Genomic DNA, 23158 nt, shown 5'->3' on the forward strand with positions numbered 1-23158 from the left:
AGATTACCCACTGCTCTGAATAACAACAAATAAGAGTTACTCATCGCTGTCTCCTCCGCCCTTTTGCTTCATTCTCGAATAATCCTTTGCATCTTGGTTAATCGTCAATCAAGTATATCTGAACTAATTACTAAAAGTGATAAGTGTCTACACATAACAAAGATCTCAAAGCACATATACTGAACGTTCCTACTTATAACTAACTGAATAAACCAGTTGGACGCACGAACCTAACCATTTAGACAAACCAAATTGGACAGGGACACCAACTTACACCCTTCCAGACAAACCAAACTGAAACCACAGACCTGTAGCGTTCTAGATATACAAACATAATGATCCTTAAAAAAGTTACAAACGACATGTTTAATACGCAATAAATATGTTTAAAATGCTATTGGAACTAAAGGTATATTTTGCTTCCATCATATTACTTTTGCATTCAAACAAAAAGTTCTTATGTCTTTAAAAAATGTTGGCATAATTATCGCTGTGACATGAAATCCCGGACATCCTGTATACCAGACTTATCAAAACTATACGTTCACGTGACTATTTAGACATATTATGGAATCCCACTTAGCGAAAATAGAAATTTGTAATATATCCTTAGTAGTTAGGGTTAATCTTATCTCGGGTTAGAATCACAGTATGAACAATTTGGAAGTAATACATAATCGTCAAAAAAAGCTGTGTTCAAAACCACTCCCCTAGGAGGAAAGTGGTTTTTAACCTTTTTAGAGCTAAAACAAATTAAAATTTAGCATTCATTGCCTATAATTCAACGATCAAATAAGGTCCGGGCAAGAAAAATTTCATATCACGAATTATAACTGTGTGTACTATTTAGGATATAAGTAGTATAAATGGTAATGTAATAGCCAGGTACAGAATGTAATACAACAAAAATAAATAAATGATATTCAAGTATTCATACATAAAGTAATGACTAAAACCAATAAGTAACTTGGATAAATAAATCCTAAATATTCGAGGTAATCTTAATATCGTTGAAATTATGAAAAATGAATCACGAACTAACTTAAACTGGTGCGCATTTGAGCTACACCCACAATTATAATAAATAACCATTAAAAGTGATTAATTCTGTTTTTGGTACTATCGTTAGTTGCAGGGCAGCTTCTCGAAAATCTACATCAGGAACTCAAAACCTTAACGTATCTTTAGCCCTTGGTGACTCAATTATTGATTATCACAGTCGAAACTTTACAGGAAGCACTGTCAGACAAAGCTGCCGCCTCATGTGCTTCATTATTCGCGCTTCCTTGGGCCTCCTCAAGTTCATCGTTTTCTTCCAGCAGCGGTATACCTAATATAGCACGTCTTCGTATCTCAGACGGACAGAGTACTCCAAGACATTTACATACCCTCAGTGTTAGCAATGGAACACCCATCAAAGGAAGCAAGGCTTCCGCAGTGTCCTCTACATGACGGATTTTGTGAAAGTGCACTATGGGAAGACGCTGTATCTAAGGTGATATTAGTAGAACCTTCAGAGATGGTAACGGTTTCAGTCGACCCCATCGATTCTCCCCCTCCTGAGCGCATGCTGGGGGTGTGTGAAGCACTGCAAGAAAACGAGAAAAAACGTAACAATTTACTTCCTAGCCTTGAAGGCCGATGATTATCGCCTACCACGCGGCAGTGTGAATGTTTTATTTCATAATTACGAAGTGTAGGTGCTCAAAATCGGTAATTGATATTTATAAGACGCCCAGGTGTCCAGGTGCAGCAATATCAACCGGAACGTAGGCTCCTCATTGACAAACCAAAACAAAACAAGATCATGTTCGTTAATGAAATTAAAATCTATTCGGTGCGAGATGTTAGAAATCAGTCAATTAGCTCTATGACATGATTGATTGTATGCGTTGAACGGATGGGAAAATATACAGGGTGTCCCATTAACAATTTACTCCCATCTAATTTCTTTATTTTTAACATTAAAAAAAAGGTTCATTTTAGGAATAGACCTTAAAAATCGTTGCCCTCTCCTGCACGTCACATAAACTTTCTTATTTTAAATCAATGTTTTTAACATTTTTAGATTTCTCATTAAATTTTAAGGTTAGTTCATATTAGGTGCCTTATCTTTAAAATTTATCATTTTCAATTTATTCCGGATAATTTGAAAATTTTATCAGCTGTAAGGCCCCACGGAAGTCGATGTTGTTCCTTAACCGCTGAAAATTTCGGAATCGGCCTTCTAGGGCTAAAAGAGGAGAGGCGTATCTCGAAGATGGTGGAAGACTTTTTTTCAAATTCAAATAAGTCAAAACGTAATTCATTAGGTCTCCTCTTAGCCGTAAAAGGCCGATTCCGAAATTCGCAGCGGTTAGCGAACAACACCGATTTCCGTGGGCTCTCGCAGCTATCAAAATTTTCAAATTTTCCGGAATAACTCAAAAACAGTAAATTTTAAAGATAAGACACCTTACATAAATTGACCTTAAAATTTACCGAGAAAAAAAATGATAAAAAAACGGGAGTTCCGTTTAAAATAAGGAAGTTTATGTCACGTGCGGAAAAGGGCAACGAGGCCATTTTTAAGTTCTACTCCCAAAATGAAAGAGGGTCCCCGCTTAATCTTTTTTTGTAACGTAAGAAAAAAAGAGCTGATGCTAAATTGTTAATGAAACACGCTGTGTACTGGATGAGACACGAAGAAAATTGTAACAAAAACAATATTACATCCACTACAGATCGTTGATTATGATTTAATTATCGAAAGGATATGGTTGTTTACTGCTTGGTAGAACTATATAAAAAAATCATAATTGGAATCGAATTACTTACGTGACTTCATATCGGGTTCATTTCAAAACTTATTTGCTTACTGTAGATGCCGTTTCGAAGACAAATTTGTATCAGTCCCTGTACAACTGTCCTGTTTGCATAAATCAAGCAACTTTGTAAGTACAAAGTTGTCTGAGAACCCGGCAATTTTTCACCAACATCTTGTCATTTTCACACTGCCTCACAAGTAGATCGGGGATAATTTGTTGCTTAACCCTAATTACGGGTTAGTTATCCCCCACTAGCATTAAGCAACGTAATACTAAAGATGTAGGCAATTTTTGTTGGCATGAATCCGTCGAAATCCAGTAATTGAAGGTAAATTGAACATGATTTTATAAGTGGTCGATTATACACCACCAAAACCATGACTGTTCCGTCACTTTCTTCTCAAGGAATATGAAGATATTCGCTGATATCTGCAACAGAACTTCTGTCGTAAATTGATATTTACGCGACTACACAAACGTATTCAAGGAAGACGAGCGGACTTCATTAAGAATCATCAGCAATTTCTTCAAATTCCTCGACGATGGCAGAAGTAACTTCTGCGGCCTTTAATTGCCGGTATCAATTAAGTGACAACACGGCCTGCGTGCCACTTCATACTATCATAATTTCAGCTAAAGAAATTTGAAGCCTCTATAGTGTCGTGTTGGACCCAGCTTTACGGTTCTTTTTGCGCATCATTTCACCAAGCCTAAGTCACCGCTTTCAAATCAAACACTTCCAATTACGTAGATTAATATAAGACTCTGGACGTCCATTCGCGCCATCTAGTTCCCCTTATATAGATATAGAAGCAGCGTTAAACTGCCATTCCAATAAAACTGTACATGTAATTAGGTTACTATCACATTGGCACGTGCGAGTCTCATCCATTACTTGTAATAAACTCTAGAGGTTTCTTTGGTGATAGAGAAAATAAAATCCGGTTGCGCAGCGCTGGATTCGAGAGCAAAACGATTATATCATAACCAGTAAAATTGAACAAACATAAAATTGCCCCACTTAACAGCCGCATAGTTATTACAAGTCCTTATAATGTTTTTACTTTAACACTTTCGGGCATTAAATTACCTGACCGCAAAATTTAATTTTTATGATATCGGTCTGAAATTTAATCGCCCGATCGGCTCAAAGGAACAGGAATTTTAACAAGATCATGTCCCCAGGAGCCATTTTGGCACTGCGACTTGCCACTTTATTGCCCATTAGTCATATTATCATCTCGTGCATTGGCGTAGTTAGGTTTCAATCTGCTACACATTCAGAACCCTACCACAGGGGTTCTGAATGTTCGCCACCTCTCTGCACTTTCCAATGTTACGCTCATGAAAAGAACCAATTTATCACCAACAAAAAGTTTTAGTGATACTGACAATCAGATCCCTCAATTATTTCGAGTGGTCTTGATTGGGATAATGGGCTCATTAGCCAAAGCTACCAAGAGCATTGAAGAATATGTGACGTAACATAGGGTAGTCACGACACGTATCGGGGCATCGTTAAAAAAAATTAAGATTAAATTACGCAATTAAAATAAGTCGTTGCAAAAATACATTTTATACATTCAATTAACATTTTTCGGCCGATTTATGGTTTCTGAAGTATGTTAAGGGTATAGTAGGCATTCCACGCCGTTGCAAAATGTTCGGGCAATTTGGTCAAGATATGAAGGCAATCAAATTATCTCATAATCAAGTCTGCGTCTCGCGTATCTCCAAACTTAATAACAACACATAAACATTATTGCTGAGATAAACGTCCAATGGGAGAGTCGCCTGAATTACCTCTTCGTATGTAACTCGGCAAAAAAACAATCGAAGGAAGAGTGACAGAATGGTGCACAAAATTAGTATGAAGTCAGTATAGGGGAGGAGAAAAGACGACATCTGATTGCAGATCGAATTAAAATTTACATGATGACAATGGTAAAGCTGAGACACAGGGTCGCCACAGATTAATTCAGGTTCCCGAATGATATTTTTCTCTCCATCCAAATCACACTAATCGCCGGGAAGCCTTTTTTCCGCTTTTCGAAACATTGGGAAAATGCACAGTCGGCGAAAAAAAGATTTCCAAAATCAGTCAGAAACAGACGATTTGGAAAAATCTTCCTTCGACGATTTTGCCATTTTCTCTACATTATAAAAAAACATGTTGAAAAACTCATTAGCAGAACACTTTTACATCAAGATTGTGTTTTGGAAAGATTTCGACAACTCTTATACAAATTTTGCTAGCCCCTGTAGGAGTTCATTTTAAAAATGTATTGGGTTGGTGCTATCCCTGTACACAGACCGTTCCAAATTTAGATGTCCAGGGTGTCTGGCTGTACTTAAAATAGAACCTAAAGGCTATACCGTTATGAATAAAAAAACAGTTAAATACAAAACTTTCAGGATTTCCCCTAAATCATCCAAAAGTATATTAAAAAAAAAATGTACTCACAAACACCACAAGAATCTCTCATCGTCCTCTGAAGATATCAACCAGATCAAAATTTTATTGCAGCTAAATGACTTAAATTTAATGAACTGTTTAAAATTGCGACATGGGGAACAGCGGCGATGACATATATAACGCAAAATGTAAATTTGCAACTTTATGGCCCCTTGTTTAATACATGTTATTACAATACATTAAATTTATCGGTAACTTTAAGCATTATTTTATTCGTTCCATAATTAAGTTCTTATAAATGATATGACATTTATGAAACAAACCGTAAAACGCGTGTTTGCGTTTCGCCTACCGAGGCCTCGCTAATTTAATAAATGAGCCCGGAACATATGCAGTTATTACGAGATTTAAAAGCGATTCCGCGATTACATCTTTTCGCGTTCTGACGGCCCAAAAAGGTAAAAAACTGCCATAATAATCTATAGGCGATGACTTAACCAACTCGAAAATTGAAATTTCTTTGGTGCACGCAACCTGTACAGGGCCTCTTCAAAAATGCTTCTAAAAGATCAGGCAATAAGCTCTGAAAACCTTAAATCAGAAATAAATGCACGAAAAAGTTGATGGGACGGAGACGAAGTCAATACAACTCAACAAAAAAATATGATCTCACACAAGTGAATAAATTGCTATACAGGATTTCATAACACTGTCAAATAAAATAGAGTGGACCACTTGGCAAAAAATCGAATCAGCGCCATGCAAAATACACAAAAGTCGAACACTTAAATGTTCCCAATGCCAGAATGAATATTGTGATACTCACAAAGATCCCTGTCGAGCTACATGGTGTCCTGGGTCGATATTAGGAGAGTTTCTGTTGCGATTGCTGGTCCTGCAAACAGTCAAACTAGGCCAATGGGGCCTTTGGATCTGGAGCCTGCTTACTTGGATCAAAGTCGATGTGTCTCTGGTAGCTTCGTCGTAGGTTGGTAACGACGTGTTCTAAAAGAGAACAAAACATAAACCATCAATTAAAGTGTTTATACAACAATTAACTACATTATAAATTAGATCATTATACAGAGCCTGATTCAATGTAAACAAATACTGGGGCAATGGCATTATACAGGATCAGTGGGGTTATTTAAGAGCAAATAATGGAATGTGAGGCATCTAAGGAATTCTCGCAGAGGCTTTGACAAATTAACGATGCCATTTTCATAAATTATGTATTAGATAGTATTCTGTGGGGACTAGCGGCCTGCATTTACGGAAATGCGGCTCGAGACGTTTGTCATATAGGAAAACGGGTTCGCAATATTTTAAATGCCACTGTTTGATTTGTTCTTACAAAAAATACTCTTCTAAAGCTATTAAACTCATTTAGCTGGGTGTTGCTACTGTCAACTATGAGCGAACTCGTATACTATTAGATTAGATTTACGTCGAGTGGGACAAAAGGTCCGTGTGCTGTGGTCTGGAAGACTGATCGACCAATATCGAATTTTGTTCTATTTTACGGAATAACATGAAGGAATTCAAATAAAATATATTGAATTGGGATCCAAAGACCCATAAACATGCAAACTGATGACCTAAGTTTAAAACTCTTATTAACTAGCCAAAATATCTAAACCAACAAACGTTTTAGAGTTCGATAACTCAAAATCTCCGCTACAAACACAAATTTTTTTACGTTGGTTTATACAGAGCCATAGAGAGCCCAAGTAAAACTTACTGAATTGCAATCTAAAATGTAAATCTGAATGAGGAAATAGTTTTCAAATAAAAGTAACTCCTATGGAGGAGCAAGACCAAAGATTATCATTATACAGTTCTAAATTCTGAAATTTTCTCTGCATAAATCAAGTTTTCTGCCTTGTTTTGTAGAGGACCATAAGGAAGTTTTGACGAACAAAACTATAGCCTAAAAATCCACCACTATGACTGCTGAAGACATAATTTTCAAAACGTCATAACTGCTACTAGCGAGAGATATCAGTTATAACTTTTTACAAACATCGCTTTTCTATGTTCGTTTACAGACATAGAAGGGCTCTTGATAAGATTGAAGTAACAATTTTACTCACGCAATTCAAACTAAAAAAATAATTAAATTTACCATAAATATAAAGGGTGAAACATAGCATAAAAAAAATGTAAAAAGTGAGCAGGCATAGAACATAACAGGTGATCAAGAAAAACTCATAAACTGTAGGGCGTTGATTATGCCATTGACTAGTTACCATCAAACATCTGATTGGGAACAGATAACACGATTTGTCAAAGACATGCCTCTGATATCTCAATGTCTACATGGGGTTTATTCTTGACGATTTTTTATAACATAGATTTTGTAAATATTTCTTGATCAGAAAAAGGAAATATCAGTATTTTTTTAAACTAAAGACTCAATATTGGCACAATAAATTGGCAGTTTTTCAAGTAGTACTAGCTAATTTAACAGTAAACTGCACCTCTACCTAGCCGAATGACCTACCTCCTCTACTAAAGACATCATTTTCGAAAAAATAGCAACTCCATCTGGAAAGGAACTAGAGCAATACATTTTTGAAACGTGTATGCCCACACTCTGATGTGCTATGTCTAATGTATCAATTTAAACTACTGTTACGTTGGTAAAGCAAAAGCAAAAAGTCATCACTGAATACTTTCTCGATACTAATCTTGCAAGTGGTTAATTTTGTAACTAATATCAAAGGCAATTAGTAACCATTATTTTAAAAACGAGCAAATCTAATAGCCAACCATAGAACACATCAACGGTGTGTCGTGAATTTAAACACAATAAACAAAGCGCTATCGATTCGAATTATCTCAATCGAATGATGATTTAGATTCCCATGATGATGTCGGCATTGTATGTACCCGCTTTTTAACTAATGGCCAATTCAAACTTGACATGAAGGCGCTTGAAGTAAAAAATGTAGTGTGGAAGTGAGAGCTGCGAATAAGGAAGAAGACCCAGCAACATATTATTATGCAGAAACATTTTGCATTTCAGTTGTGTAATTATTGCATTTTAAGGAGGAGCGTTTATTATTCTGAAGACGGCCACACATACATCATGACAAAAATTGAAATTTACCCGCATCTTGCACCGTAATTGTTATGTCAAAATATGGACTTCTATATTAAAAAAACTGGTCAGATTCAATCAAGAGGTGTTAAGAAGATATTTTCACGTGAGAACGATATACACGTAAATTTATAGCCACCATACATGGAAACTTCATGAAATATGATAATACGAGATCAAAAAAATTGTGGATGAATCTGGACAAATTGGTATAAATATTCAGGAACGAGTTCGTGAAGAATTGAAAAATCGAAAATTAAGTTACATTACAAAATAGCTTTTGTTCCGCGAAAAAAAATTGGCAAATTTACCTCAGCAGAGTAGCGCCGAAGCGTAGGCATTAAATATTGCAGCCAAAATGCATACGGTGCACAAAGGGCGGGAAACGTCCAAATTTGTTCTTGTCAAAACTCAGAAACATGTTGGAAGATTCACTTTTAATCACATATTTTTCACTGAAACTGGATGAGAATGAGCAACAGGTTGAAGACAATGAATCTTCCAACAAAAAGGCCAACGTTTCGACAATATTTTATTCCATTTCAAAGCTATTTTTTATGCAGAAAGGCAGTCAAATTAAAAATAATAATAAAAAAGTATCTATCGGAACTACTGCAATACCAATAGCCAAAACAGTACTAAACGCTTTCAAGATATTTGTTATACTTTGCTCTTTGTCTCTGTACGAAGGAATTTTCAGGACGATCGTAAAGTTTCGACGGCTTCTGATCAAGACCTCATCGACGCGACGGTACGCAGTCTTGATATCCCTATACTATGGCAGGTTAACCTGAATTAACTTCAGTCTTCAAATGTTCAAGAAACTTTTATCTAGCTACCTATAACACCTTTAAAAACCGAAAATCGCAATACCAAACTGATTTAAAGGGTGTTAGAAATAACGTTAACAGAAAATTTGGGAGGTGATTCTAGAGATTCAAATAATAAAAAAGTTCTTATAAACATTCCCCAAAAATTGCTCCTTGCAAGGACCTCTTAGAAGGGAATCTTTAAAAATGGCTTTTCCGCAATATTTTCGAAATGGTTTCCGCTAAAATTGTGAAATTCAGTATACCGCAATAAGTTTCAATGGAAAAACTTTTTTGTGTTAATAATTGTAGGTTTTAATTAGACGCGTCAAGTACAGGAAGTCTACGTAAATATTGTCCTAATTTTTTTGTTTGTGACATTTCTTAATTTTTCAAATCAAGTTACTGAATTACAAATATTTTTAAGTAAAAAAGGTCCTGTTACTTCATCTCGTTAGGATAGACGATTTTCCAGAAAAATGGGTTTTTATGAATCGATTCACGATTACACAGACATCGATATGCATCTTAATAAACATAATAGGCATCATTGTAATAGAAATATTTTTTTATTAGCTAGCAATAACAAGACTATTATTATTAAAGATTTATCTTTTATTCACAACAAATTGAAAATGGCCTGCGTTCATCTCAATTGATTCTGTAATTCTTTTCTTCATAGATTTCAATGTCCGTGTAATCGTGTGTCTGTTTATAAAGACTCATTGTTTTGCAATACGGTCTATTCTAACGAGATGAAATAAGAGGATTTTTTTTACTTAAAAATATTTGCGATTCAGTAATTTGATTTCAAAAATTGAGAAATGTCACAAACAAAATGTTGGGGCAATATTTACGTAGGATACCTCCTGTATGTGGCGCCACTGACTAAAATCTACAATTATTAACATACAAAAAATTTCATTCTAACTTATTATAGTTTAGCGCAAACCGTTTCGAAAATATTGCGAAAAAACCATCTACAGAGTTCCCCCTCTAAAGGGTTCTAGCCCCTTCAAGAACAGTTTTTGGTGTATGTTTATAAGAATTTTTTTATATTATTTTAATCTCTAGACTCACCTCCCAAAATATTTCAACGTTATTTCCCTGTATGTGTGACCTGTTAAAACGAGTATAAAAATATAGCTGCGTGTAAATCGGCAATTTGCAAAATTGTCATGAAAGTAAGTATATCCGCTCTTCAATCTACACCTAATTCATATTTTCAGTTCTCATGGAAATATGGAAAATATTTCCCTAATGGCTAACAGTAAAATGTGAAATATGTCCTCTACCAGTTAGATACTAGAAAGTTTCTCTTCCGAGTCATTACTGATCACCAACACATATCTGTGAGGTGACTAAAATAAGACGCCGCAATTGCATTCATTTGGTAAGATTGCAATGTTAGATAAGTTGATTGAGATAAATTGGAGTGTTGTCCGGTTATAATTTTGTTTTGAAAAGGAACGGGGATTCCTATTTGAAGCGTGGCAAAAAAACAATGAAAACCATGGCATTCAACGAATTCTAATTTAATCTTTTACGTAGAGAACTCATAAAAACCAATAACCTTAAGTTTAACAACCACAGGTGCAGTTTCCAATACGTACAATAAAACCCGACCATTCCTAATCAACGTTCCTATTTACCATTACAATAATATTAAAACTAATGATCTAATCATCCATTAAGCCTTGATTTCCTTTCTATTAGGCCTTCGCTGTTGGTATTTTTGCCCCCTCCTGGACCGCGTCACATTAGCGACTATCAGCGATACTTATACTCGTATTAAAAATCGGCCAGAAACTAGGCAAACATCTTCCCTATATGGACAAACAATTCTGTATCAGGGTCGTTCGTTTCGAACGATTTTGCTAACTGTTTTGCATAATTTTCAGTAAATGTGTTTCCATTTAAGGGAAAGTGAATCCTTTTATGCAATGAAAAACGACTTCATAATGATTAAGCTGAAACGCATAACTCATCGGTAATAGCTAGTAGAAAAAGGTTTATTTGTATTCCACTTTATTGTCACTAAATAAGCCTCGTTTGAATACTAACGAGACGATTTAGTACAAAATCAGGTCGTAAATAATTTTTATTAATAATATAAATCGGCCTTCCCGCGTTCCTGACTCTTGTATTGTAATGCCACTAACGCGTACGCCTTGTAGTTTTGTTTTTATAGTACTATAAATTGTGGCTGTAATACTTATTGTGGTACGATTGCTTCCTTGTTGATAGCACGGAGGAGCGCAGTTAAATAAACATTTGCCTTTTTTGAAAGAAATCCGTTTATGCCTTTCGAACGTAAAATAAATCCCTCGAAGAGCCAGCTTTAACGACAGTACTACCCGTACCATATAAATCGAAGTCGAGCGTACAATGTTTACTTTACAGCCTATATTTTGTTTGGGTTATGTGTTTTCCGAATTGTGTGGTATACCGTCTAAATAGCAGAGGTTTTGCTGCATACAATTTCTCTAACATACAGTTGTTATGCACTGGAGTGCAAAATTTACCGAACACTTAAATTTTTCCAGAAAACAAACATTAAAAAAATATTTACAATGTTACGAAATGAAAATTTAATAAAATTGAATAGGGGGAAGTAAAATTTTTTGATACAGTAAGAAAAAAATGGAAAGAAGGAAATTTAGGAAAGAAGAAGAAAGTTTACAAATCTGCTAACAAAAAAAAAATTTTTTTCACATAAAATTTTTCTAAGTGAAAAACAACACGTTTAGTGACGTATTTTGCCACGAGCCCTAATCACGGCGTCCATGTGATTGAGCAGGCTATGGATCGACGTGGTACATTTTTCCTGAGCGATTTGCTTCCATTTGTCATGAAATGCTTGTTCCAAATCATTGATGAATTGAAACTCGACATGATTACAACGAATACATCGGACCGGAATATCCCATACATGTTCTATCGAGTTTAAGCCTGGACTCCTCGGGGGCCACGGTAATAAAGGAATACCAACTTTACCCAAATACACTCCTTGTAAGGTGTGGACGAGTATTATCGTAAAAGTTTTCACCAACAAATAGCGCAAATGACACTAAATGTTCTTCCCAACATTATTCAAAATATCGTTCGGAATTTAAATTACCACCACGAATTGTGACAAGTTCTAGATGTGCCGCTAAGATGCCTGCCCACACCATTACGCCAAATTAAACTCTAGGGGAAAAACAGCATTCCATAAAACGTTCATCAACTTTTCTTCAAACTTTACTCCGCCCATCAAATGAGTATCTGTTGAATCTGGATTAATCTGTAAAAAGTATTGCATCCCATTCTTTAATACCTCAATGAAGATATTCGCGAGTAAATTGTAAACGCTTTGTAGATGATCTACAGTCAATAAAGGTTCCGTGGCAGGGCTTCTGGAATTTATTCCAGATTCATTTAAGCCCCTACGAACTGTATAAACAGAAAAGGGCTTTCTATGGATTTCATTTAATTGTTGGACAAGTACCGGAGCTGACAATGTGTGGTCGTATAACTCCTGCATTCTGATGAAATGATCTTCAATTAAATTTGTGGTTGTTGGTCTACTTTGCCGTGGCCTTTTGGTGAATTGTCCTGTTTCCCGGAATCGTTGTAATACATCTGATATAGTACTCCGAGAAATTCTTTAGGCATTTGAAATGTAACGAATACTGCGTCCATCATGTTGCAAGACAACAGCTTGCGCTACTTGCTCAGGTGTCATAATCAACTGAAAACTACATTTTCACTAGAAACAAACTTGTTGAAACTGAAAACGGCACAAGAACTTGGAATAGTACTGCTTAATTTTAAATGCTTATTTCACCGTGATATTCAACGAATTGTAATACCAGAGTTTTTCTGGACTATACAGGCAGAAATAATCTAGACAATTTGAAACAAGAAAAAATATTGTGATTAATTTGGGAATAGCCTTGCGAAAACCCCCTCGCCTCTACCCACCCCATCATAAGAATCTCAAATAGCATAAGGACATTAAATCTTTTACAGAAAAAAAAATCTAAATACAAATATCGGCGCAAACATGTTATTTGCTACACCTCTCACCTGACTAGTCGGTACCCCATCAGCAAACGCAATCAAAGCCAAACGGTCAGGATGCTGCAGAAGAACTGTATGATCATTTACAACGTCGGGTGCACGTCGCAATCCTCCAACGGGTGAGGGGAGGGTCACAGCTCTAGCCAAAGATCTCTGCTTCTTACACGCAACAACTATACATGCAAAAAGTAAGACTCCCAGAACCCCCGCACCAGTTGCACTTGATATAAGTAGGGCGTTAATGTTGTTCAATTCAACTAGAAAAATAGCATTGCACACATTTCTTTCATTAATAACAATATAAGGGATATACCAAAATAGTTATTTTCTTTGATTCGGACGCATCTAGGCCACCCCTCTGTCGCCTCCCAGCACCCATTTGATTGACAAGTTATAACAGAGCTGCCTTCTAACATGTACCCCTTGAGACATTCGTAACTGACTTGCGACTTAAAGGGACAGAATGGATTTCCTTTCGGATCGTAGCTAGTTTCAAAATTGCGATTGATTGCTAGGGAATAAGATACGGAAGGTGGAGATTTACACCCGAAAGCTTCTCCTGTAATAGATATAAATTTAATGTTGAATAATTAGAAAAATCCAGCAAAACTGACCACATCGAGGGTAAATTCCCTTCCATTTGCCTTGCTCGCAATAAAACTTTGCGTTTGAGCAAGGAAATATGAAATCCTGATAGTTTTCTCTACAACTCACTTCCACTAAAGTCGTAGAAACCTGATTGAGATGCATTCGGACTTGCATTTCAGGGCTCAAAAGGTCTTCGACGGAACACTGGCGATTCGACAGACCAAGTCCTAAAATAAATGTCTCTTTCAATTACAGAATATGTGGTAACAAGATGTTTCAATCAATCGCAGAGGTTTACGAGCCGTAAAACGACCACCCCCACATATCGAACCATTTTGTGCGGTTCTTTTCGCTAGATCGGTACCGGCCGGCTTTGATTTCGCCGCTCGCGGTACCATATCCACTTAGGTGGGCCCAAATCGATCCTATTAACATTACGAGGTCCACCTCAAGTTTACGTGTACAATTTTGAAATATGACGACGTCCTGTGTTTATGAATCAGTTTAGACAGATCAGTGACTGTGTGCGGGATATATTTGATGCGAGCAGTATCTATAAAAACGTTGGCGATTCTCACCTTTTACACGCACAATTACATAAATATGAGTTTTAGTTTTTAAGTGATGTTATGGTAGTTAATATTAATTAAAAAATTTTAAAAACCCCGTAGAACCTCTATTCAGCCAAGGGGGATAAAGCTCTAGGAAGGAATAATTAAATTGGCCCTTAAGAGTAGATTTCTCGGCAATTTCTGCCTAAACATGCTCATGTATAATGACTGAAAGTTGGGAACCGAACATAATTAATCTCAACTTCACTGAGTCGAAATTATAAAAAAATTAGTGATTGCCAAGCAAAACTTTGTTTTATTAGTTGTTAGTAACCAGACCGCAGGGCGTAAATACTTCACTTACAGAGCTGGTCAGGTCAGAGAAAAACTTGAACATACTAAGGATAGCCAGTTAAGGCTTGCATTAAGCATTGTAGTACTTGCCTTAAGTGGGTGTCAGGTTGAAATGGAGTTTACCCAGTTCAACTCAATACTCAGCTACAAGTGGCGATTTAACTATCTTACTATACCGACGGTTAAAAAGGATTGCACTAAATGAAAACTTCAAGATTTTAACACATAAGCAAGATATTTTATTACTCCTACCTCTCTCAATAGTGTATATTGTCACTTATTGATTACAATACCTTTGCTAATAATGAATAACAAAAACTCTAAATGGTAAATTTAAACCTCGACCTTTGACTTAGTTCTCCCTCTTTGGCTTATAATCCATATATTTAGAATTAATATTAAAGTTATCCCTAAGAAATACATTTCTAGGTGCAACTAGATTGCAGATAATAATATATTACATCATGCAACTCTCAAACATAAAATATCACAACAATAACCACTTACTTGGGTGTACTTCTAGGATTAATCATCTTCTACCCGTCGGTAGAGTAAAAAACAATAGTTTGCTTAAAAATAGAAAGTTCTATACTTTAGGCTCGCTAAACAGATCATTATTGTGTTTAATTTACACGGTAAAAATACAGAAAAAATAGTAACTAAATTGAGAGGAAGAGCCAAAAACAAAAAAACATTTTATAAATTATAAAACTTGTTTTGATCATGATAAACTAACAACGATCTACATAAACTCTAAAGATATACTTACTTAAAACTTGCATTAAATGAGATTCATCGATAAAAGGAATGTTTATATAAATTTAAAAAATACAGAGTAGGGATCACAAAAATAACGAAGCGTATGTAATACTTAAACACAAAATCAGTCACAAATATATATAATATAACGTAACAATAAAAACATTAAGACTTGTACCCCTAAATCGTGATATGGTCTCTCAAAGGGAACAAAACATTGACTACGTTACTTGAATGAGTATTTTTGAGTGGTTTTACTTAATTATTTTTGAAGTTTGAAATTTTAAGTCTTTACGCAGAAGTAGGTACAATAAACAAATATGACGTAAATAATAAAGTTACAAAATTGAACTTTACAAGCAAACCGGTTTTATGACTATTTCACTACTTGTAATTGATTTTCTTTCTCCAGTCATATGTTTACTATGACTTGCATTTCAAAAGAAAATTTAATTTTTGCCTTAATTTCTTCAATTATCTGTTTATTTCATGACTGTGTATGTTTAATTTCACTCTATCTATCTGCAATAATTAATTGCAACCAATAGAATGGCCACAAAGAAGATTTTCTTGCAAATTTCCATATGTATTATACCTACTTCTGTGTAAACACAAAAAATTAAACTGTTTCTCGCAGAAAATAAATCTAATCAATTTATTTATTCTGAGCTTTATCTATGTAACACTAACTTATTTGGTTGGTTCTATGTTATAACTAGGCTCCGAATGAAGACGAACAGAACTCTAAAGCTGTGACGTAATAATTAGTAGTTTTAAAAATTAAGCATTGAATTGCGATCATTTGAGTAATTTCGATATTTCAGAATATTATAATATTTTAAAATTTAAATTGGGAGACCTGTGCATTTTCCAGTATATTATCCGAATAAAGATTGTGTCTGCCACACTCCTCATTTTATATGGCAAATATAAATGGACAGATATAGAATATAATAAAAAGTGCAACCAGAAGATAAGTAATTTGACCGCCATGTGTAAACATTAATTTTTGGAGAATGAAACGCATCCAAATCATTTTTGAAGCATTTTGAAACACATACTGTCTGAGTTTAGAGACACAGACCATTATGTTCGCGCAAACGTCGTAAATTTTCCTCATTTGCAAAAAGAAATGGACTTGAATCAATCATTTTCCAAAGCGTGTTTTACGTCACATATTCAATGGACCACTAGCCAGCCCTAAGCAGTACAATTTATATCTTACATATTGCGATAACTACTAACGACCATTTTAAAAACTATAGAAACGAAAATAAAGCTCGAAATCTGCGAAAAATATCCGTTTTCAACGCATTTTTCACTATATTTAGCGTAAAATGTATGACCATTCTTTTAGGGTAGAACGGCAGAAACTAGAGTATGTAGCTTAACTTCAAAGTATCGACTAGAATCCCAAATTTTTACACCACCGTTATTGGAGGGATGGTGACATACGAAATTCCTTCAGCCTTTTACAATTATTAGAGATAATGCACATAGCTTAAAACTGTAATGGAAAAATTATTATTTTCGCTGGTCTGAAGACCACAAAAGAAATCTGAAAGTACGTTTAGAAATGCGTTTGTGAAGGCCTCATGAAAAATTTAAAGTTTTTCCTACTAGTTACGCTATTTACCCACATAAATAATTTAAAAATAAAAAAACTCAAAATTTTTAATTGAAAGTTTCGCATTCCTCCCATAACAGGCTTCTAATTTAGGATGACTTTCACATATTACAAAAAAATCATTAATCCGCATCCACAGGGCCCCAAAATTGCTGAACTCGTTGGAATTATCAACATTTTTTAAATGACAAAGCGAAGTACCTAATTTTCACCTTATAAAGCTCCAAATGGATCAAAAGCCGGTTGTTGGGGTTGCTGTTGCGGAACCTCGGTCCCAGCCGGCGCCATATTGGCATTTCCACCCACTTGCGATTGTTGATAACCCGGATTGTACATCACTCCACCACCCATAAATGGTTGCTGAGGCATCATCTGGGGCTGAACGCCCATCATGGGTCGATACGTTCCTCCAGCAGTGAGCTGCGGTTGCCAACCCCCTGCAGTTTTGGGCTGATTTTTAGGAGAATTCCACTTTCCGCTTCCGGAATCCATTGTGAGGTTTTCCACAAGTGAATTCAAGCTAGACTCCAAGTCACCTGTAAGGATTTTTGATGGTTGTGCAGGTCTTGGCGGGGGCATGTTGGGTTGAGCGGGTACAACTGGAATCTGTTTTGGGTCCGCGCTTCCCAAATCAAACACAGACGAGTTGTTTGTATTGAAAACTCCAGTAAGATCTCCAAAGGGTTGTTGTGGTACTTGTTGGACAGGGGCTTGAAAAGCGTTTCCAGTGTTCCAAAGGTTTTGGTTGGCGGTAGTTGAATGGGAAGCTGTTTGTGAGAAGAAATCGGGTGCGCCGTTGGAAACGGCTGGAATTGGGGCGGCAGAAAAATCCGCGAAGGGGTTCCCTATTGGAAGACTTACAGGTTGTAGCAGTAAAGAGCTGGCAAAATTGCAAATGTTAGATATAATATTGATGTCTCAGAACTATGATTGTGTCACATTTTCCTTTAATGTGAATTATTAGCTCACATTGAGAGTACGCTGAGTTTAACAAATGTAAGATATTAACATTGTAACTATTATCAGGTAAAATAATCTTGTTAGTATTCATTAAATAATAATGACATTATGCAACAACATATCCAACCATTAAAAGTGGGATAATTTGTAGTTATATTTAAATTAAAGCCCACAAAAAGTTTCCTCACACATTAATAGACATCTCCTACATATATGTATATTGGATCATAAAATTAAATTTACAATGGAATTTTCTTATCCCAAAAAAAAATAGAAAAAATGTAATTGCATCTTGTGTCCATAAAAAGGCATAATACATTACAATCAAAAATATTTATTTCCCATTTAACTTTTTTTCTGATTATTATGTCCAAAGAGCATTTATAAATATTTATTGAATATTCTTTAGGACTTTGTATTTAACTTAATTGACATCATTTTGTCAAATATATATATCACATTATTATTAGTAGAGGATTAATTTCTAGGACTCAAACCATAATTTTATTGATACCACTAAGGAAAACTAGACAAAATTTTACACCTCTGAGACACAGTTTTAGGGCAGCAAGTGCCTCATTATTAGTATTCACAATTTAACAACCTTGTACTTACCTCCTAATGATAACAAATCATCAAGCGCATTAGCATGAGATGGAGCTGCAGCAGACACATTGGCACTCAATCCTGAATTGTCGCCAAAGAGGTCCAAAATGGCCTCAGACTTGACACCCTGAGGTTCATCACTTAAGAAAGGATTTGTACTTGCTTGACCTGGTGATCCAACTGAGGCTCTATACTGATTGAAAGCAGCCTCTTCTTCTGCAACTGCTGCCTGTTTGAAGTTATCATCCATTGCTGATCCAAAGGCAGAACTTGTGTTTGACAATGCTGACACTCCAGTTTTGAGGTTTTTTTGATTGGCTGCAGCTGTGGGTGTGTTACCTTCTAGGGAAGCTAAATGTTGTTCTAGTGCATCTAAAAGGCTATTTGGAGCCCTGGTAAGGTCTGGGATATCTCCCTTATCTATGCCAATATTTTCTGCTACCTTAAGGAATTCTCCTACTCTGTCCATCCTAATGAGGAATTTTTTGTATAAGTCTAAGGCTTCTCTGCACTGTTTTTTGTTTAACTCGAAATACTTTTCTAACAGATTTATTATCCCATCATTGTAGCATGCAAACAATCTTATCAAGTCTCTAAATAAGAGCATGAAACACATATTAATAACCCCATTTGTCAGATCATTGGAAGTGCAGTCAAACTCAAGCAATGCATCTAACTGATTCTGCAGTATTGGTAGAGTTTTTAACAAGTTCTCAGCATCCATTGTTCGAAGAGTCCCTTCCTCTTTTCCCCTTTTAACTTTACAAAAATCAAAAGCTACAGCCCTATATGAGAGTGCTTTCTCATTGAGATATTTAGCATATCGTCTTATGAAAGGTGACATATCATAGCCGGTTCTAGCCCCAACAGCACTCTGAACCCCAGTTTTATCCACAAAATTTGATAACTGAAAGGATACGTTACTTGAGGCCAGGAACTGTGTAAACCTCTCATTTCCATAGCACATTAAATGGTGGGTGGTTATCAGTGATTTAAACACTACAACCCAACTGGTATTCTGTGACCGTTCTATTAGCAAATTGGCCATCTGTGGTATTGATACATTAGGTTCATTGGTGCAATGAACCAAGTAATCCAAATGTTTCTTTTTGGGACCCAACATCTCTTCAGTTGTGGCTTTGCAAACTGATTTTGCTAAACCCTGGCCAGCCAAACTGTGTTTGGCTGCTAAAAGCCGGTCGTTGATCGTTTGACCAGCCATAGGAATTTTACTTGACTTCTTGCACAAACAATTTCACTATTAACAATAATTTTAGTTAACTTTTTGGATATAATTTTTTTTAAGTGGAATAAGTCGATTGAAAATGAAATGGTCAACCGGCAAAATCAATAAAACTACTCATATGGCGCCACCTTCTGGGGATTGAAAAAAGATGTTGCTTTGAATGACGTATGCTATGCAAAGACATTGGGCGCATTCAGGGAGTTTACAGCGCTGCGGCACTTAGTTTTAATTCGCCGACTGCATTTTATGGCACAATTTGAATTGATAAGCAGTTGTTAATTTAATCCTGTAAAATTTCAGGTTCAAGGTTCAAAATTTAATCTTTTCAGAGTCATACTTTTAAGTTAACGCTATAATCTACAGTAAAATGCAACCACACAATGAATGAATAGTTCTGCAGCATTACTGTTCCCTAAAGATGCTCAAACAAGCTGTCGTTTAAAAGTTGGGACCTGTCTCAAGTTATTAAGGGATCCCATATTGTGTAACTGAGTACACCACTGTGGCGTACAGATATCACTAGCTTAAGTGGAAACATAGAAATTGTGCTAATGAAAAAAGGATCGCAAAGGTTTAATATGCCTCCGACAAAGGCCAACGAAGTGGGTCGCGAGCCTAACAGCTAACATAGAGAAGTCGGTCTATTATTATCAGATGTCTCACCGTTGCAAAATTTTTACTAATATAAATTCTGGTACTGAACTAATCGTTTTTTAAAATTTATTTACATTGTTGCTTTTTGCTCTGATATTTTAAAAAAATTTCATAGCCGCACAGGCAGCGAAATCGATTCTAATATAAACATTGAATTGGAGACGTCGGCAAGACTGCTTGCACTTGAACTAGTGATACCTATATATTTCAGAAATGAAGCAATTTCAGATATATGTTTATAGGGACTTTTTCTCCTGGTGAAGTTATCAACACTTCAATATTTGTTATCTAAAGTGATAAGTATGGACAAGTTTATAGGGAAGATAAATTTTAACAAGAATCAAGAAACCTGACCTGAGATGTGTACATATATACATGATGTTTCATAGTAATTTTACCAATAGAAAATGGTATCCCCTTAATTATTACACTTTTGATTTTAGAAAAACATTAAACATACAAACTGGAGAGAATTAGTCACTGATTTTATCCATTACAGTACTAAATAATACTCACCAGATTCATCTTGGGAAACACAAGAAGGGGCTTCTGGAACCCAAATGCCTTCACCATTGCACATGATAGTTTCTGAGCCAACCAATCTATATCCAGCATTACATTCATAAGAAATCTGTAGATTATAAAAATAACACATTTTTAAAATTCATATCTCACTCAACTATTGATGCAGTAAGTGGTTCGTCTGAGTGCCTACCTTGAATCCTACAAGTGCTGGTTCATTGTATAAGAAATCAGTATATCCATTCTGAATTCTTGGTGGCCTAGGACAACTCATTTCTCTTAGCTCTCTGCAGTATGCATCAGCTCCAGTCCAAAAACCTAAAGGAAATAACAGATAATCATGAACTAAAAAATTACTGTAGGTGATGCACCTTAAACCTATGGTTACAAGCATTAAGACATTATATAAACAATATTAGATATCTGCCTTAGATTTTGTCCTGACCTACTATAACACACCTTTATCACACACCCTAATGGAACTAGCCTCAGGTTCCAAGGTGAACCCTGCATCGCAATTATAACTGACAATTGTCCCTTCTGAGTAACTCCCACTAGGTGAATAAACATCATCAATTCTTTTCTGCAGCGACAAAGTACCATGCTCTAAATCCAATAACCCATTTTAAAAATAAAACTCATCACATTACCTTTTGTGACATTACCCAAATAAGGTGGTGGTGAGCATCTCAATCCACATCTAGGAAACATCTCATCAGATCCGAACTTCCAATCTCCATCAATGCACTGAGCCATCTTTGGGCCAATCAACGTATAATTTTCGTGACACATTACTATTGCTCCTAATGTTCCATTAGGCAAGATTTTAAATACAGATTTGCCATGCTCTATGGAGAGAAATGGAGGACAGTTTTCTAGTTCCAATGTGGGGGGAAATCCAGAAATATTAAAGGTGTCTGATAATTCATCTGGCTTGACATGGCTTAGGGTAAGTACAAGCATTAGCTTGAAGTAGAGCGATGGTGAGAAAGACATTATAACCTGGTACTGCACCTTCAAAGGAAAAATAACGGTTTAGTAAATATTGCTGATATTAATAAGTAAATAGGATATTAATTTATTTACTTCCAAATTCTACAGGGATGATTAGTGATGATCATAAGTATTTACAACAACCTTTTAGCTCACTAAACATTAAATTGGAAATCACTTTTCATGAAGTAACTACATTAAAGCTACGAACTTACGACTTATGTAGATTTTGAAATTTTATAGTGTACAACGTATAATTCCAAAATAATAATAATAATAATAATTCTCTAAGCGTTTTCCTTTCACATGTAGTTCTGGTTGTAGCAGAACAGATGGCAGATTGGGAATCTGCACAGTGCACCAATATTGTTAACTTTTTCTACTGTGCTTATTAAACTATTTGGTAACCTGTAGACAAACGCAGATAGTTGTTTCCAGCTATATAGGCTGGAGAGCAGAAGCTGGAGGCTGGAGACAGCCTTAACCTGAATTAGCCAGAAAACCTACGAAAGGAAAACACTCTATTAGATTAACTGATTTTGTTTTCATTTTATTCCGTTTTGACGTTTTGCTCCTAACCTCAACATGTCCTGATATAATGTACCTTTTGTACATCTGTGGGATACAAAAAAGTCTTCGAAAAGGAAAAGTGATCTTGTCTGGAGAGCATCAGAAACGTCCGATCTCTCTAACTCTAATTAGGAAAGCGTAGGTTGTCAGATTTGAGTACTCTCAGCAACAGAGTATATCGACGCAGGCATACAGTTTTAGACAAATTTGTTAATATAAACTCTTAACCGTAAAGGTAAATCCAAACTGAACATAAAAAAGAAGCGAATTTTCAAACCTAATCACGATCAAACAATCACCTCTCAGGACATATCAAAAATTTTCTAATAGAAAAAGTCACAGCAATTATTTGAAGAAGTAGAAATTTTCATTGCAAAACAGCCTAAAGTATGCATAGATTTCCTTCAAATACAAAAGATAGAGAAAAATAGAGAAAGTATTTCTATGTGGATGTCAACAACAAAAATCTCACTACTAAAGTGATAAAAGACCCTCAAGGGCAAAGGATTTATATTATATGAATATTTT

General features: G+C 35.6%; 2 protein-coding genes across 2 annotated transcripts; both read right to left on the reverse strand.

Annotated features, from left to right (window-relative positions):
• Positions 1-813: 813 nt before the first annotated feature.
• On the reverse strand, positions 814-22081 carry LOC136408432 (uncharacterized). Its single transcript, XM_066389386.1, has 10 exons — positions 21733-22081; positions 21527-21673; positions 21261-21385; positions 21062-21176; positions 13815-14015; positions 13514-13759; positions 13207-13457; positions 6050-6228; positions 1389-1588; positions 814-1330 (listed from the first exon to the last, which is right to left on the reverse strand). The coding sequence occupies exons 1-10, from the start codon at positions 22061-22063 to the stop codon at positions 1200-1202; spliced, it is 1926 nt and encodes a 641-aa protein (XP_066245483.1). The 5' UTR covers positions 22064-22081; the 3' UTR covers positions 814-1199.
• On the reverse strand, positions 14910-20062 carry LOC136408433 (phosphatidylinositol-binding clathrin assembly protein LAP-like). Its single transcript, XM_066389387.1, has 2 exons — positions 18655-20062; positions 14910-17924 (listed from the first exon to the last, which is right to left on the reverse strand). The coding sequence occupies exons 1-2, from the start codon at positions 19865-19867 to the stop codon at positions 17293-17295; spliced, it is 1845 nt and encodes a 614-aa protein (XP_066245484.1). The 5' UTR covers positions 19868-20062; the 3' UTR covers positions 14910-17292.
• Positions 22082-23158: the final 1077 nt, after the last annotated feature.

The sequence above is a fragment of the Euwallacea similis genome, chromosome 4, assembly GCF_039881205.1.
Source record: "Euwallacea similis isolate ESF13 chromosome 4, ESF131.1, whole genome shotgun sequence".
Classification (NCBI taxonomy): domain Eukaryota; kingdom Metazoa; phylum Arthropoda; class Insecta; order Coleoptera; family Curculionidae; genus Euwallacea; species Euwallacea similis.

What these genes read in the sequence shown, in the direction of transcription:
- LOC136408433 (XM_066389387.1), bottom strand. Translation starts at nt 19,867, where the DNA reads ATGGCTGGTCAAACGATCAACGACCGGCTTTTAGCAGCCAAACACAGT. An exon ending in TGATTTGTTATCATTAGGAG is followed by an intron (nt 17,925 to 18,654) that starts GTAAGTACAAGG and finishes GTCTTCCAATAG; the next exon opens with GGAACCCCTTCGCGGATTTT.
- LOC136408432 (XM_066389386.1), bottom strand. Translation starts at nt 22,063, where the DNA reads ATGTCTTTCTCACCATCGCTCTACTTCAAGCTAATGCTTGTACTTACC. An exon ending in CAAAGAAAATAACTATTTTG is followed by an intron (nt 13,458 to 13,513) that starts GTATATCCCTTA and finishes CTATTTTTCTAG; the next exon opens with TTGAATTGAACAACATTAAC. An exon ending in TTCCATTGCTAACACTGAGG is followed by an intron (nt 1,331 to 1,388) that starts GTATGTAAATGT and finishes GTGCTATATTAG; the next exon opens with GTATACCGCTGCTGGAAGAA.